Source organism: Canis lupus, chromosome 3 (genome assembly GCF_048164855.1).
Source record: "Canis lupus baileyi chromosome 3, mCanLup2.hap1, whole genome shotgun sequence".
Lineage (NCBI taxonomy): Eukaryota > Metazoa > Chordata > Mammalia > Carnivora > Canidae > Canis > Canis lupus.
The window spans coordinates 32,303,357-32,320,986 of NC_132840.1; the positions used below are offsets into that span (position 1 = coordinate 32,303,357).

General features: G+C 46.2%; 1 protein-coding gene and 1 long non-coding RNA gene across 2 annotated transcripts in view; one reads left to right on the top strand and one right to left on the bottom strand.

Moving 5' to 3' along the window:
• Positions 1 to 4,078: 4,078 nt before the first annotated feature.
• LOC140630269 (uncharacterized) lies at positions 4,079 to 5,961 on the bottom strand. The gene is made up of 2 exons (XR_012028054.1): positions 5,670 to 5,961; positions 4,079 to 5,154 (listed from the first exon to the last, which is right to left on the bottom strand). It is a non-coding gene; the product is annotated as an uncharacterized lncRNA (long non-coding RNA).
• A 52-nt stretch (positions 5,962 to 6,013) lies between these two features.
• The window catches only part of SSU72 (SSU72 homolog, RNA polymerase II CTD phosphatase), a 29,650-nt gene continuing 18,033 nt past the window's right edge, over positions 6,014 to 17,630 (top strand). Inside the window, exons 1-2 of the mRNA XM_072820122.1 lie at positions 6,014 to 6,453; positions 17,484 to 17,627. Of these exons, the coding sequence (XP_072676223.1) occupies positions 6,374 to 6,453; positions 17,484 to 17,627 (224 nt within the window). The 5' untranslated portion in view covers positions 6,014 to 6,373. The remainder of the gene's footprint in view (positions 6,454 to 17,483; positions 17,628 to 17,630) is intronic.

Below are 17,630 nucleotides of genomic sequence, written 5' to 3' on the forward strand. Positions count from 1 at the left end.
ATCCCTGGTCTCTAGGATCACACGCCGGGCTGAAGGCGGCACTAAACCACTGAGTCACTGGGGCTGCCCCCCTATCAATTTATTCTAAATGACTAAAAAAGCACTTAACGCTCCTATCAGCAGTACGCTTGAGGTTTTATTTCCCTAATTTCTCACAAATACTGTGTATCAGCTTTCTTTTGCCGTCTGCTAGCTGTGTAGCAGTGACCTGAGGCTGCAAGTTACTTACAATTTTTTTTTTAATTTTTATTTATTTATGATAGTCACACAGAGAGAGAGAGGGAGGCAGAGACACAGGCAGAGGGAGAAGCAGGCTCCATGCACCGGGAGCCTGACGTGGGATTCGATCCCGGGTCTCCAGGATCGCGCCCTGGGCCAAAGGCAGGCGCCAAACCGCTGCGCCACCCAGGGATCCCACAATTTTTTTTTTTTTTTAAGATTTTGAGAGAGTGGGAGAGCAGACAGGGAGGGGCAGGAGATAGAATCCTAAGCCAACTTCTTGCGGAGCGCAGAGCCTAACATGGGGCTCAGTTCCATGACCTCAAGATCATAAGCTGAGCGGAAACCAAGAGTAGGATGCTTAACTGACTGAGCTGTCCAAGCGCCCCACCTACTATCCTTATGAGACATTTGAATTTCTCCTTGAATGAAGTGTTTATTCCTATTCTTTGTACATTTTTCTATTGCTATGAATTTTTCCTTTGGATTTTCAAGAGTTCCACAAATATTCTAGATCAGCACTGCTCAATAGGGCTTTCTGAAATTATGAAACTTTTTTTTAAATCTGTGCTGGGTTAGTTTTCCAGGGTTATTATAACAAATCACCATAAACTGGATGGCTTAAAACAGCAGACATTCCAACAGTTTTGGAGGCTAGACGTCTGAAATAAAAAGGTCAGCTGTGTTGGCTCCTTCTGAAGGCTCTGAGGGGAAAATCTGTTTGGTGCCTCTCTCCAGGTTCTGTTAAAAAGAAATCCTTAATTCTAGTGACAGGAGACCTTTTGTTTTCTACTACGTGTTGTATGCATCTTTTTGGTTTGAAGCAATCCTTGCACACACAAGGAATACAGATACCTTCCTTGGGTGCCTGACTGGCTGTCAGAAGAGCAGGGAACTATTAATACCGGGGTCATGAGTTCAAGCCCTATGATGGACATAGGGCTTACTTAAAAAATGTATTTTCCTGTTTTTTCAACTGGCTCTGATTTTATACCTCTTATATATACCCTTAATGCATATATGCATTATGCATATACCTTTTATATATTCCCTTAATCTATCTAGAGCTTTGTATAATATGTGAAGTTGAGATCCAGCTTTTTATATCCATACACTGAACCAATTTTCCCATCCCATTGTACAGAAACAATCCATTCTTTCCTAGTATGTAGTGCTCCCATCATTTACCATGTTCCCACATTTACATGGGTCTGTTTATGGCTATTGCATTCTGTAGGTCGGTGTGTCTTTTCCTACAGTACCATATTTACTATCTTTATTAAAACTTTATAGGGTGAGTTTCCACATTTTATGTTTTTTTAAATTTTTTTAATTTTTATTTTTTTATTTATGATAGTCACAGAGAGAGAAAGAGAGGGAGGCAGAGACATAGGCAGAGAGAGAAGCAGGCTCCATGCACCGGGAGCCCGATGTGGGATTCGATCCCGGGTCTCCAGGATCGCGCCCTGGGCCAAAGGCAGGCGCCAAACCGCTGCGCCACCCAGGGATCCCAATTTATGGTTTTAAAAAGACTTAATGAGATTTCTAGTTCAAGCCAAGATGAAGATTTTTAGTTCAAGCCAAGATGAAATAACAGGAACCAGAATTATTTCCTACCTGAAAACTAAAAAACACAAAATATGTAAAACAAAAGTTCTAAGCACTGAAGGGCTGTGACCCTTGAGAGAAAGGAACAAATGAATTTTTTTTAAGATTTTATTTATTTATTCATGAGAGACAGAGGCAGACACAGGCAGAGGGAGAAGCAGGCTCCATGCAGGGAGCCTGATGTGGAACTTGATCCTGGAACCCTGGGATCATGCCGAGTCGAAGGCAGATGCTCAACTGCTGAACCACCCAGGCATCCCCAAATGAATTGAGTTCTAAGACTGCTTCAGCTTTCCATTTGGTTTTCAGAATGCGCAGCAAGGAGGAAGAACTTGGGCAGAGCCCAGTGGTTGGCCTGAGCTGAATGGATGGGTCTGGGAGGAAGGGAGGCGAAGTTGGCCAGAGTTCACAGGTGAAACATTGAAGTAAGAAGAGAATACATGGGGATGAATAGCTTAGTACTGACTAGTATGTATGAGGGGACCATGAGGCCAAGAGAAGAACCAACAAAGACAATTAGAGGGAAACCTCCCAGAGCTGAAGCAGAGCCAGGAGCAGTGCCCCCAACAACCAGCCAAAGTGCATGTCTGCTGTTTGGGGCCTAATAACACCTGTATCAGCTGTTTGGCATTGCTGTGCAGCTCACTGATGCTCTTTGTATGTCTTCAATTTCATTTTCTGTGATGTCTAATATACTATTATTTCCTTTTTTTTTATTTCCTTTTTTTTTTAAGATTTTATTCATGAGAGAGAGAGAGAGAGAGAGAGAGAGAGGCAGAAACACAGGCAGGAGAAGCAAGGTCCATGCAGGGAGCCCGATGTGGGACCTGATCCCACGGACTCCAGGATCACACCCTGCGCCGAAGGCTGAGCCACCCAGGGAACCCCTATACCATTATTTCCACCCAGTGTATTTTTCATATAGATATTTCAGCACAAATCATAAAAGAACAAATTGATTAACATAGTTTATTAAGCTTATGAACTTTTGTCTTTCAAAAGACATTGATGAGAGGAAGAAAATACTTGTAAATTACATATCTGATATGTATGTATGTATATATATGTAAAACAGATACACAGCTTGAAACTCTATATGATAAATGTATAAATGATTCAGACACTTCACTGAAGATGTAGCAATGACCAACAAGCACATTAAAATATGTTCAGTTTCACTAGTCATTAAGAAAATACACATTAAAAAAATATATATATACATTAAAACCACAAGAAGAGGGGCACATGGCTAACTCAGTTGGTAAAGTGTGTGACTCCTAATTCCAGAGTCATGACTTTGAGCCCCACATTGGGCATGGAGCCAACTTAAAAAAGAAAAAAAAAGTAAAACCAAATTAAGAGATCATAAGATACTACATATTAGACTGTCCAAAACTAAAAAGACTAATCATATCAAGTGTTGGTAAGGTAACTGCAACACTGCTAGTGGGGAGGCAAGCTAGCATGTCCACTTTTAATACAATCTGTGAGGGACACCTGGGTGGCTCAATGATCAAGTGTCTGCCTTTGGCTCAGGGCGTGATCCTAGAATCCCACATCGGACTCCCTGCATGGAGCCTGCTTCTCACTCTGCCTGTCTCTGTCTCTCTCTCATGAATAAACAAATAAAAATAAAAAAATAGTAATACAACCTGTCAGTTTCTTAAAAAGTTAAACACACACACAAACATGACCTAATCATCCTACTCTAGAAGCAAAGTATGTCTGTAAAAAAACTCTCATATGGATGTTCAAAGCAGCTTTATGTAATAGATAAAAGGGAAAACCCAAATGTCAGTCAAGAGATGAAAAAAGTCAAGAGATGAATAAAGAGCCTGGGTGGCTCAGCGGTTTAGCACCGCCTTCAGCCCAGGGCCTGATTCTGGAGACCCGGGATCCAGTCCCACATCGGGAGCCTGCTTCTGCTTCTGCCTCTGCCAGTGCCTCTGCCTCTCTCATGAATAAATAAATAAATAAAATCTTAAAAAAAAAAAAAGAGATAAAGTATAGCCCACACATATACTGGAATACTACTCCACAGTGAAATGAACCACAGCTGATTTGTGCAACATCTGCTCTACAAGCACTCAGCAAGTGCCTCCACAGGGTCAACGGCTTTATTTTTTTATTTTTATTTTTATTTTTTTTAAATTTTTTAAGGTATTTATTTATTTATGATAGTCACAGAGAGAGAGAGGCAGAGACACAGGCAGAGGGAGAAGCAGGCTCCATGCACCGGGAGCCCGACGTGGGATTCGATCCCAGGTCTCCAGGATCGCGCCCTGGGCCAAAGGCAGGTGCCAAACCGCTGTGCCATCCAGGGATCCCGGGTCAACGGCTTTAAAAAAAAAAAAAGCAAAAAAGCCTCTGTTTCATCTGGAAGAGGCCTCACGCCTCTAGAGCTGTCTGTGAATATAGTGTTGGGAGCACAGGAAGGCCAGTGGGAGGAAAGAGGGGAGAGAGTAAACTTTCTTCAAGCTGGTGATATTTATCTGACTCTCAATCCCTGGACTGAGACTTGAGTTTTGGGGGTGGTATTTACAGAGGTAAAAAAGGCACAAGACAAGCAGTTTTCAGTTGATGGGCCATTAAGTTCCAAACCAGGAGTAGGAAGGAGGTAACAGCCTGGTACTGTCAGACCACAAAGCCTTTCAATTTAGGTTAGTATGTTCTGAGCACACTGGGGAAGCCATTGAGGGGTTTTGTTCTTAACATGAAAACAGCTGGGACACCTGGGTGGCTCAGCAGCTGGACGTCTTCCTTTGACTCAGGGTGAGATCCTGGGGTCTGGGATTGGGTCCCCCATCAGGCTCCTGCGGAGAGCCTGCTTCTCCCTCTGCCTGTGTCTGCCTCTTTCTCTGTCTCTTATGAATAAATAAAATCTTAAAAAAAGAAAAAAAAAAAGGAAATAGCTCTAGTATTTGTTGTGAATGTAAAAGAAAATAGGTGTTCATCACAAAAAACTAGGTGTTCCTCATAGAAAACTAAGGGAATTAAAAAAATATAAAGGACGTAAACGTAACGTAAGCACCCTTAACTCTACCACCCTTAAGTACCTGCATCACACTCTTTGGTGTGTTTTTCTCCCTACATTCTGCACATATTCAGACAAAGCAGGCGGGCAGAGTGTACTCCTTCCCCGGTTCTTCCCTCAAACACCCACGTCCTTCCAGGTAAATGCTTCCTCGGGGCAGTCACATCCTGTCCTCCGCTCACCACAACCATGTCCAGCGACCCTGGAAGATCCTGAGGGCCTAGGGACGCCTCTTTTCTCGGGGTTGTGAGTTCCAGCCCCGCCTTGAGTACAGAGATGACTGAATGTAAGATCTTAAAGAAAAAAAGGAAAAAATTCTGAGAGCCTCGTTCTCAGCTTTGTTCTTTTTTTTTCTTCTCTTTAGATTTTTAAAATTCGACAGAGATAGAACAAGTAGGGGGAGGGGAAGAGGGAGAGGGAGAAGCCGACTCCCTGCTGAGCTGGGATTGCCGATGCGGGGCTTGACCCAGGATCCTGGGATCATGGCCTGAGTCGCAGACGTTTAACCAGCTGAGCCATCCAGGCTCCCCTCACCGCCTGACTGGTGGGCGTTCCGTTCCCTTCCCTCCGCTCCCCGGAGTTTCTCTGCCAACAACGTGCCGCCGGGCGCCCCCGGCCTCTGCCCCAGGCCCAGTCTCGGACCCAGCACCCTCCAGCACGCTCGCTTCCGCGCCAGCGGCATCTTCCCGCCGTCACCCACCCTCTCGGATCCTCACTTGTCGCCCAGGCCCCTTCGCTGCGCCCCCTCTGCGCCGGAATCAAAGGCCCTGCGACCCCACCGCTCAGCCCCCAGAGCCTCCAAACCAACCCTCGCGCCCAGCCAATCTGCACTCCCACTCGAGGATCCTTCACGAATCCTCTTCAAAAGCTTCCAGAACTGCGACTAAACGTTCAACTTGGCAGGGCCGAGGAGAGCGACGCGCTCACGACAGACCAGGAAGCGGCCGATCCAACAGAGGTGCGGGGTCTGGGCCCGGCTCGGCCGCAGCAACGAGACCCCGAGGCCCACCGAGGCAGAGAAGGAGCGCGCGGCAACTGCGGACCCACAACCTGCGGGCGCAGCGTCCACCGCGTCACTCCCGGCGACGTCGGCGGGACGATTGAGGTGTCAAGGGCGACGGCGCGACGTCCGCGCGTCACTGCCGGCGACGGCGTCGCGGTTTCGTGACGTAGATGCCTGCGCGGGGCTCCGGGCCGACGCAGGCCCCTCTGAGGAGCTCCCGCTGCGGCCGCCCACGCCAGGAGCCGGGGTGCGCTCGCCCGAGACCCGGGCCTGGGGGCGGGGCCTCTCCCCTCCAGCGGCCGCGAGTTATGGGCCGGCGCGAGTAGGCCGCCCGGACGCCGTGCAAACGCCCACCCCGCGCGTCCCGACGCGCTACGTCGCCGACGCTACCGCCGCCGCCTTGGCGTCATGATTTCCGGGCGCCGTGGCCGCCATATTGCTCGCGCGGAAGCGCCGCGGCTGGGTGGCGGTCTCGAAGCGGTGGCGTCGCGGTCGGTGCGGCCGCTGCTATGCCGTCGTCGCCGCTGCGGGTGGCGGTGGTGTGCTCGAGCAACCAGAACCGGAGTATGGAGGCGCACAACATCCTCAGGTAGTTGGGGCCTCCGCCCTGGCCTCGCGCGCCCTGTCGGACGCCGGCTGACCGGCCGTCCTTCCGGCCCCGCCGCCCGCCCGGACCGGTGCTGGGCGGCAACGGCGGTGGTCCGGGCCCCGCTCCCTGCACGCCCGACGCCAGTAGTAGGGCTCGGGGGCTCCGGGGACGAGCGCAGCGAGGAGTGCACAGGCTCGGTCGTCTGCGGGCCCTGCGCCTGCCTGTGCGTCCCGGGAAGTTTCAGGTTTTGAGCCCAGAGGTTCCCGGGCGCGCAGACCTCCAAGCTCCCGGTAAACCCAGGGTTGGTGGTTTTGCATCTACTCCGCTCGCGTATCTGTGCACCTCAGAATAGCGCAGCTTCGGTGGGATTCCGTCCCCGGGCCGGTAAGTGAGAGATCAGGATAGGGTCTACGGCAGGCGCCGTCGTCCGGTCCCAGCTCTGCCGGAGGACGTGCACAGCTAACCTCGGGATAAAGCAAAAGCCCGAACACGGAAACGGCCTATTTTGTTTTATTTACTTCGTAAATTTGTGTATTTGCTCCTATCTACGTTTTCGAGTTTCGGGCCAAAAAAAAAAAAAAAAATGCTCTTCCTCCCAAAGCCTGCAGCTGGTAATTTCTGGACTCCATGCGAACTCAGCTTTGCGCTTCTGGTTTGTTTGTCAGTACTGACTTCTCTTTTGTGACCCTGGCATTGTACGTGTTTAATAAAAGTTTATTCCTGCTTGGTAAGTTTTCTCGTTCAAAATCACTTTGCAGACTGTGGAATTAACTATTTGTGTTTGTGTTAAAGTTTGGTGTACACGTCAACTTTGATAGGGAAGTAAAATTGAAACCGCCTTTTTTCCCAAAATTTCCACATAACATAAAGGACAGCAGTGCCGCCGTAGCAGCCTCCTGCTTACCACATTCCAATTTTCTCTCCTCAGTAACTTGGAAAACTAAATATTTCTTTTAAATATTTAGTTTTTAGTTTTAGTTTTCTAAATACCTCCTCTCATCTTTTAATGAAGGTGGAAGTGTCAGGGTTCCAGGATCTATTAAGAGTTTAATTTTTCCTAACCTCCCACACCGGCGATTTGCTTAATGTCATTTTTTGGTTAGAGTGGGATACTTTGAACCTAACAATTCAACGTAAACGTTGTTTTTAAACAGAAACTTTAAAAAAATAATTAAACAGAAAGTTTTAAAACTGCAAACTTGCTTTAAAGCTAGAAAATGTGCTATTGTTTACAGTCATTAGAAGTTGAGTAAATTTAAGCGGGAGAATGTAAAGTTAACAACACTCCTGGAAAATAACTCAAGGAAAGTGGAAGTTTAATGTTCTCAGAAAGAGTGATCTGGAGAGCACCTCATTCTGCTGGCTCTGGCTGTGATCTTTAGTTTAAGGTCTGGCGCTATATCTGCATAACAAAGTTGAGGTGAAATCTTACAAAAGGGAAATGGTTTTTTTTAGTTCTCTGTAGCAATTTTGTTAATAGAACCAGTTCCAGAACTTGGCCGTCGGATACGTCTTTTAGACCATCACTACAAGATGACAGGTCCTTGTGTAGTTCAAAGCAGTGGCAGGTGGCCCAGCATGGATTATCCTATGGAAAAGGGGCACAGGAAAACCTCTACAGATAATCGCCAGGTAGAAATGCTTAAGTGTGCTTTTACCCATTTCACTGTGTTTCAAATTTACTTAAAAAAGAGATTCAGGGGGGATCCCTGGGTGGCGCAGCGGTTTGGCGCCTGCCTTTGGCCCAGGGCGTGATCCTGGAGACCCGGGATCGAATCCCACGTCGGGCTCCCGGTGCATGGAGCCTGCTTCTCCCTCTGCCTGTGTCTCTGCCTCTCTTTCTCTCTCTGTGACTATCATAAATAAATAAAACTTAAAAAAATATTTAAAAAAAAAAAAAAAAAGAGATTCAGGGGACGCCTGGGTGGCTCAGCAGTTGAGCGTCTGCCTTCAGCTCAGGGAGTGATCCTGGGGTCCTGGGATTGAGTCCCACAATGGGCTCCCTGCATGGAGCCTGCTTCTCCCTTTGCCTATGTCTCTGCCTCTCTCTCTCATAAATAAATAAATAAATCTTTAAAAAAAAAGAGACTCGGAATGGAGGCAAAAGGTAAGTTTAGAGTAACCTGTGTTATTGACATCGTGAATGTGGCTATTTGGGGAGAGATTTTCCTTTGTCATAAACTAGTGTTTGTTTATAAAAAGATCTCTCCATAAACAAAATACACTGAAGATAGAGGTGATGACAGTCACAGGATCCTTGTAGCACCTTCTGGGTATCTCCTGTGTGTATATGCAGGAGGTTAAGGTGTTGTTTTGTAATTTTTTTCAAGTGATGTTATATTTTGGTTCTTATTTGGATGTATTGAGTTTGAATACATCTGTTTATATTGAGTAGCAGCAGTGGTTACAGAATCAGCACACAGTCATCCAGAGGAGTTCCGTGCAGCAATTAATTTTGTAGCCAGCCCCCCATTAGTAGGCGTTTTGGCTGTTTTTTTTACCTTTCACTCTTAAAATGTCAATATCCTGGTGCCATATAAATATAAACTTTACATAGTTATCTGATTGTTTCCTTGGATGAATTCCTGGGGGTAGACTGCTGAGTCAAAAGGTAGGCCTATTTCACATTTTCATACATTTTGCCAGACTGTCTTCCAGAAAGGTACCTAAGTATAGAATTGATGTTTTCTCAATCTGGGTATTCTTTTCTTTTCTTTTCTTTTCTTTTCTTTTCTTTTCTTTTCTTTTCTTTTCTTTTCTTTTCTTTTCTTTTCTTTCTTTTCTTTTCTTTTCTTTTCTTTTCTCTTTTCTTTTCTCTTTTCTTTTCTTTTCTTTTCTTTTCTTTTCTTTCTTTTTCTTTCTTTTTTTCACGCTACTAAGGCAAAAGAGGATCTCCCCCTCTTTTAGTTTTAAAGTAGTATTGAGATGCAACAACTTCTGTCATTTTCACTTTTGACAATTATTTATTGTTTTGTCTCTGTTTGGATTATTTACAGCATTTAGAAGCTTGATGATCTTTAAGAACTTGATGTGGTTTTGTCACCACATGAGACCTTATGAACATTAGGGCCTTCAAGAGGACTTTTGTGAAACAGGAAAGCTTCTGAAATGAAATATTAAAAGGAATGCAGTTAATTAAATCCACACAGGAGGTAGTTTGATTGCTGAAACCCTATTTGATATTTTATTTTTGAGCTATTGAAAATCAGCTTTGACAATTTTTCTGACAAGTCAAATACAGATTGTAACAAATGTTGGCATTTTTAGTCATAATGTTTCCTGTTTCATTTTGATCTTTTGAGGCTAAACTGTTTCAAATACCAGCCCTGGGAGTTCTTTAGGGTTTTTTGTTTTTTTGTTTTGTTTTTTTTTTTGTTTGTTTGTTTGTTTTAATTCTTTAGGTTTTTTAGGAGAGTTTCCACAAAGGCTTCTGTTTTTGGTGTGCAGTGGATTGAGATTTCCCTTTGGAGCCAATTTTATTTTCTTGTTCAGAGTGATCTCCTGGATGTTAAGGAGCATGTTGATTTTTGGAAGTTCTTTCATGGACTTATGCATATTGCTGAACTGAGTTCACAAGTCTGTTTTCAGCCCTAAGGCACTGATTTGAGGAACATGAGCAGGGAGGCTGCAAATGAGGAAACTAGGTTGAGGGTCAGTCTCTTGAGCTGCTCTCTGCTAGGTGCTTTCTAAATACCATTTGATTTCATCCTTGCAACTTTAGGATGTCCACACTTAACACAGGTGACGAGGCAGTATTCAGAACAAGAAGCCCTGACTCCTGAATGACAGCAAGGATTTGGATATGTGGGTATCTGATTAGAATGAGTAACAGAATCGAGACTCCAGATGGGAAAAGCATCGGCTGTAAAAGGGTCAAGGGTGAGGGCAGGGCAACAGAATCAGCTATGGTCCTGTGGTTCTCCATTTTGGATAGGGCTCCCAAATCATGACCAGAGCATGTATGTAGGCCCCCAGCCACACTGGGATAGGGGCAAAATTGTCCTCTCCCAGATGGGACCAAGTCTCAGGCTGCCTGTAGTTGTGCCATAAGAGCGTACGCAGTCATGGCACTAGACCCTTCCTGGTCTTGGACCCATTCCAGAAGTCTCTTTTCCTTTACCAGGGAGAGATAGTCGGCTCTGCCCTGTAGCCTCTCTGGCTGCATCTTTACTTTGGTTCTGGGTACCCTTGAAGAAAGTAAACTAGAAGCCATTTGGAAAGGTGAGAGGATTAAAAATCATGTTTTTAAGAATGACAGAGACTGCAGAAGAAGCGCCTACAGAGGAACACATTTACCTTCCTGGGTTTTAATGGACTGCGTTGTTTTTTTGTCTTCAGGAGGCAGAACTAAAGTGAGGAGGATGGTTGGAGAAAGGTCAGTTTTTGTGCGAACATGGATTCAAAACTGAGTAGACCAAGCATGGTAACAGGTCCGACGGCTAAAACATTTCTTTCCTGCATAAAGGATCATCTTCTCTAATCTTTTATACATGAGAACAGGTGGAGTCCAAAGCAGGAAAGACAGTGCAGCAGGTTCACCCTGTTAGTAACATGTTGCTGTATAGGGTCACTTCGTGTTGGGGCAGGAGAGCAGCATATTGGTGGTGATTTGTTGCTGACCCATCCGAAGTACCAGATCTGGAGGTCCCACTCTGCTGGCACTGTGCACAGGGAAGACACTGGAGAGATAGAGCAACCAGCAGAGCAAGGTGGCCCACGAGAAGCCAAGGTTAAGGAAAAGTAGCTGTGGAGGGAGGAACGTCTAAGCAGGGGTGCTGATGGGGGGCTGGACATAAGGGTGCACTTGTCACAAGCTTGACACAGTCATCCCACCCTTAGTTCAGTTTTATTATTTTTTTAAAAGATTTTATTTATTCATGAGAGACACAGAGAGAGAGGCAGAGACAGGCAGAGGGAGAAGCAGGCTCCATGCTGGGAACCCGATGTGGGACTCGATCCTGGGTCTCCAGGATCACGCCCTGGGCTGAAGGCGATGATAAACCGCTGAGCCACCCGGGCTGTCCAGTTGTTCAGTTTTATTGTTGACCTTGTGGGAGGATAAGAAAGGGAGATGTAAACCCTAGAACATATTTACTGAAATGTGTTTACAGCCCACATTTAGCAGGGGATGACATTAATTTTACTGGAGCACTAACATTTCAGAAGAGTTCATTTTGCAGGCTTTTGTGACTTCCGGGACAGTGACATTGCAGGCAGGCCTTCAAAGTTTGGTGGCTTCTGAGCATTTGATTTGTGTTCTGTAAATATGAGATCATCACATAGGTAGGCTGATTAGCAGTGAGTGATGTGCCTATAGGGAAGGTGACCTGGGATTGGGAGCGCATCGTGCCCTACTTAGAGACAGGGTGTGCTTTCACAGAGTTGGCAGTGGGTCTAGGATTTCAGTCTTGGCCAAAGAAGTGTATGAAATTCAATTAATAATCATATGATGGAAAATAGAAAACATAATACAATCCATGCTGTTAATTTGGATTTTTTTTAAATTTTTTTTTATTTACTTATGATAGTCACACACACACACAGAGAGAGAGAGAGGCAGAGACATAGGCAGAGGGAGAAGCAGGCTCCATGCACCGGGAGCCCGACGTGGGACCCGATCCCTGGGCCAAAGGCAGGCGCCAAACCTCTGCGCCACCCAGGGATCCCTTAATTTGGATATTAACTTGTGATTCTTTTTGGTGTTCATTTGAACATCGTCATTTTACCTTTAGCTATTGGGATAATGGTGGAAACAATTTCTCTTCCTCCAAATTTGACATTTTCTGTTATAAGTTCTTTATCTTATTTTTTTTTTTAAGATTTTATCCATGAGAGACAGAGGTGTAGGCTGAGGGAGAAGTAGGCTCCCCTTGAGGAGCCCAATGCAGGACTCAATCCCAGGACCTTGAGATCACGACCCGAGCCAAAGGCAGACACTCAACCATTGATCCACTCAGGTGCTCCTGTGAGAAGTTCTTTATGATAGATTTTTTTGGTACTTGTGAAGACATTTGATAAACACTTGTCTGGAATAGTTGGCCTTTGAGACAAAGCCTCTTGGTCAGGAATATTTTTTTAGCCTTTAGTTCTTTTATGTAAGATCGTTGTCACACCGCTGTTGTGCTGCTCTGGCAGTTGCATCAGCTCAGAAAAAACCACGCTTCTGTTGCTAATTAGCCTTTTTGCCACTTGGGAACATTCTGTTGGGGGAAGAACAAGCCACATTGTTTTATTTTTAAATACACTTGACTGCCATTTCAGAAAGTTGAGAAGGATGGTGAGGACAGGCCACTACACCATATCTTATGGCGGGCAGCTTCCTCTGTTCAGAGTTCTACCTGTCCCTTTGGAGATCCAGCGCTCATCCCCTCGAAGGCCTTGTAAAGGATCAGCCAGGTGGAATATTGGGCTCAATTATCTTTGGGATGATCTACTTTTACAGATATGGACAGACTAGGGGATCCCTGGGTGGCGCAGCGGTTTGGCGCCTGCCTTTGGCCCAGGGCGCGATCCTGGAGACCCGGGATCGAGTCCCACGTCGGGCTCCCGGTGCATGGAGCCTGCTTCTCCCTCTGCCTGTGTCTCTGCCTCTCTCTCTCTCTCTCTGTGACTATCATAAATTAAAAAAAAAAAAAATTACAGATATGGACAGACTAAAGTGGAGAATGTTCCATTTGGACACCTAATGCAAGCGTCAGACCCTACATAAAATGTGTAGAAGAGATAGTTGGGTCTGCCAGGTGGCACTGTCCAGGCAATTCAGACTCGGGCTGCCCCAGCAGGATGGGGATGTGAGTCTCTGGTTCAGGAGCCTCCCGAGAACCCTGTGGGTAGCTTTCGGGTACCCTGTCTTCCCTACCCCAGCCTGAAACACCTTGGGGCCCTGTCCAGGGTCTGTATCATGGGGTGTGTGCTGTGAAACTCCTTGAGGTGCTCTGTCTCCTAATTCCCACTCCCTGGTCCCCTCTGCTCCTGCCCATGGCTTTCTCCATCACTGTCCTCACTGTCCTGTGTACTGGATGTTTTACCTACTTTGTCACTGCCACCTCCCCCCCCCCCCCCCCCCTTTTCAGTTATCGAAGGACAGAAGGTTGGGTCTGGGTTGTTTTTTTTGTTTTGTTTTTTTAAGATTTTATTCATGAGAGAGAGAGGCATAGACACAGGCAGAGGGAGAAGCAGGGTTCTTTTGGGAAGCCCTATGGAGGAGATCCCAGGACCCCTGGGATCACGACCTGAACCAAAGGCAGGCTTTCAACCACTGAGCCACCAGGCGTTCCGAGTTGGGTATGTTATGATTATTATTGTATCTGTAATATGTTGAATCAAAATGAAGGATAAACCTGCCACCCCTGGGATCCCTGGGTGGCTCAGCGGTTTAACGCCTATCTTTGGCCCAGGGCGTGATCCTAGAGACCCAGGATCGAGTCCTGCGTCAGGCTCCCTGCATGGAGCCTGCTTCTCCCTCTGCCTGTGTCTCTGCCTCTCCCCACCCCCACCCCGTGTGTCTATCATGAATAAATAAATAAAATCTTAAAACAAAAACAAAAAAACCCTGCCACCCCTGAAAGTGGTGGTGGTTTTTAATGTTTGAAGCTGTAGTCATGTCCTTGGGCGGGCTTATTTCCGTGGACTCGTGGTTTCTTAGCACAGGTCCCTTCATTCCCCTGCCAGCTGAAGAGGCAGTGCTTTACATTCAGGTATTGGGTGTGTGAATGGCCCAGTGCTCTCGGAGTAAAGCTGCCCCTGAATACAGGTGAAGTGGTCGGTGGAGTTGACTTACCAGCATCCAGGATACTTGTGCTTCTGGGCACCTTTGTTTTTCCAGCAGTCACACAGTAAACTGAAAGGAGACCTGAGTTAGCAGGGTTAGAGGAAGGTCATGCTGCCGACCCTGGGTTAGTTTCAGGAGTAATTCTCTTTATCCCTCAATAATGTGCAGTTTTGTTTTGTTTTGTTTTTAACGTGCAGCTTTTATATTTCAACAGCCTTTAAGCTGCTGTAACAGTGGCAGGGTCCCAGGCAGTGGGAGAGTCTTTAGGACACCTCAGGGAAGTGGCTTGGAGTGTAAAAAGCAAGCTTCTTGTTTCAGACTGTTCTTCCAGAGTGGTGCAGACTTCGGCTCACCCCAGTGTGTTCTCTGTGGCTCTCATGGCCATGACCTGCTCTGCTGGGACAGTTTTAGGAGAATGGGACCTGCACAGAAGGAAGTGCCCTGCTGACCTTTCTTGCATGGAGGTGAGCAGGTAGTGGGTGGCTGGGCAACAGCTTGTTAACCTCCTCCGCTGTTGAGATGACCTTCGTCACAGGCTTGTTGGTGCTTTGGCAGAAAATATTTATTGTATGTAATCTGGTGAGGAAATAAGTTCAGATTTGGGGTGAAGATGGTCTGCATGGACATTCTTGGGGCACTCAAGTCGAGGTGTGCTGCATATCCGTGGTCTGTGGCTGTGATCAAGTGTCAGAAATGTTGGTTGTATTTAGGGTCATTTTAACAGTTCAGTTATACGTGGGTCTTGGTTTGCTAATCCAAAATCTCTGTTATGCTGTGTTCTTTGTCACAAGTGACTTTCTGGGGGCCTGCTTGCACAGCTCAGGCTTCTAGAGATGCAGGTACATGACTCAGTTCTTACCAACCTCAGAGGACTCAGATGAAGTGTTTAAAGAAAACGACAAGAATGCTTTTTAAGATTACTGTTTCCATGTATGCTTACTTGATGCTTTGTGTGGGTGCCAGGTGGGCAGGCGTGGAGGTGTCTTTTCCTTGGGGACACAGTGCTGCCCAGTCCCTTGAGCCACTAGAGTTGGACGTGTTTCCACTCTGCTTTTGCTGTGAATAATTGCAGGAGATTCTGGTGTATGTGGTGCTCCTCGCCTTGTTCACGTGGTCTACGATAACCTGCTGGATGGAGGGACACAACTGATTCTTGTCTTCTTTGGTTATGGTCAGGGCTGCAGTGAGCATCATCTGGGGACATTTGCAGATGCATACATGTGTCCTGTAGGATGGTCTTCCAGAGTGAAGTGTCTGTGTTGGAGGGCACAGTGATTTTTCACTTGGTGGATGTTGGCACCTTCTCCAGAAGTTCACGAGTCACATCCAGCTGCACCATTTGACTGAGGTTTTCCTTCCTTGTAAAATTGTTATTCATTTGCCATTTGCCAGATGTTGATTGTGTGCCGGCTGTGTGCTGCTATGGGTGCTAGGGACACAGCAGCGAGCAGAGGGACCACATCCCTACTGCATGGCGCTGACATGGCAGTGGGAGAGTGCTAACCCATAAACAGCCTTGGACCTTAATATGATGTGTTTCTCTTATGATGAAGGAGATTAAGCTGTTTCCTTCCCTGTGACTTTTATGTTCATACCTTTGCCTCTCTGTGGGGCTTATTCATTTTATTTTATTTTATTTATTTATTTATTTTTAAGATTTTATTTATTTATTCATGATAGTCACAGAGAGAGAGAGAGAGAGGCAGAGACACAGGCAGAGGGAGAAGCAGGCTCCATGCACCGGGAGCCCGATGTGGGATTCAATCCCGGGTCTCCAGGATCATACCCTGGGCCAAAGGCAGGCGCCAAACCGCTGCGCCACCCAGGGATCCCCTCATTTCATTTTATATGTCAGACTCTGCACTCTTGACATTTTGGGTTGGAGGACTCTCCTGTTCATCATAGGAGGTTTAGCAGCCTCCCTGGTCTCTAGATGCCAGGAGCACCTTTCATTGTGAAAACCAAATCTATCTCCAGGCATAGTCACATAAGAGTTACAGTAAAACTTAGGAAAGCGTGAGACCATTACCACCAGGGATTTCAGAGCCAGGTGAGCCTGTGGGGAGGATCGGGGCGCCAATGGAAACACATGGCCCCTTAAGTCTGTGAGGTTTGTTTTCAGATAACATTTTTTATGTCACTTAAAATGATAATGATTTATGTTGTCAGTCACAGGGGCTGCGCTTCATGCACATTCCCCTAGTTTCGTAATAGACATGTCTTTTGCTCCTTCGCTTTTCTTGGACTCCAGGTTACAAGAGTCTCCATAGCTCAGAAGCTGTCTGTTCTTAACCCTCAGGGCCGATGTGATAATGTAACAGGCTGCGGAGGTGCCCCTGTAGGCCCAATGCCCCTGGGCTCTCAGTTTGGTTTCCTGGCAAGCCCACATCACAGGACATCAGGAACTGAACTCAGGGTGCTCCTGTGGTGTCGTGTGCTGTCAAGTCTATGGGAGTTTCTTAGGAGTCACAAAATAGGGGTCCTGTGAACCTGAACCCTCTACAGAGGTCAGGGCAGTGGTCAGGTATGTTTCAGAAGAAATCTTCCCTAACCCTGCGTGTCTGTCAGTCCTCTGAGGGTCAGAGAGGTTCTAGAGAGGTGCATTGAACAAGCTGTACTCCTCACACGCCACCTTGTAACTGGGTTCACAAACCTTTTGTCTTTCTTCTGCAGTGGTTTCATCCAATTTTTGTATGATATGCTATAGGATTTTTATTTAAGATTGGCTTATTTATGGGACTCCTGGGTGGCTCAGTGGTTGAGTGTCTGCCTTTGGCTCAGGGTGTGATCCTGGGGTCTGGGGATTGAGTCCCGCATTGGGCTCCCTGCGGGGAGTCTGCTTCTCCCTCTGCCTATGTCGCTGTCTCTCTGTCTGTCGTGAATAAATAAAATCTTTTTAAAAAATTGATTTATTTATTCATGTGTGTATGCACACGAGTATTGGGAGGTGCAGAAAGGAGAGAGAGAATCTCAAGCAGACTGCACTGAGCACAGAGCCCGATGCATGACCCTGAGATCAGGAGCTGAGCTAAAACCAAGAGTCAGACATTTAACTCACTGCGCCACCCAGGCACCCCAGTATGCTACAGAATTTTTAAAAATTTGTGAATAAAATGCTTAAAGTTAAGAATATAAGAACCTGTTTGTAGTATCAACAGATACTCATTTTGTCTATATTCTGCTTCATATTCCTTGGTTTTAGAATTTTGTGTCTCAATCCAACTGTGATTTTTTTTTTCTTTCCTTCTGTGTCTTTCAGCAAACGTGGATTCAGTGTCCGGTCCTTTGGAACAGGAACTCATGTGAAGCTCCCAGGACCAGCACCTGACAAGCCAAATGTTTATGATTTCAAAACTACATACGATCAGATGTACAATGATCTCCTTAGGAAGGATAAAGAACTGTA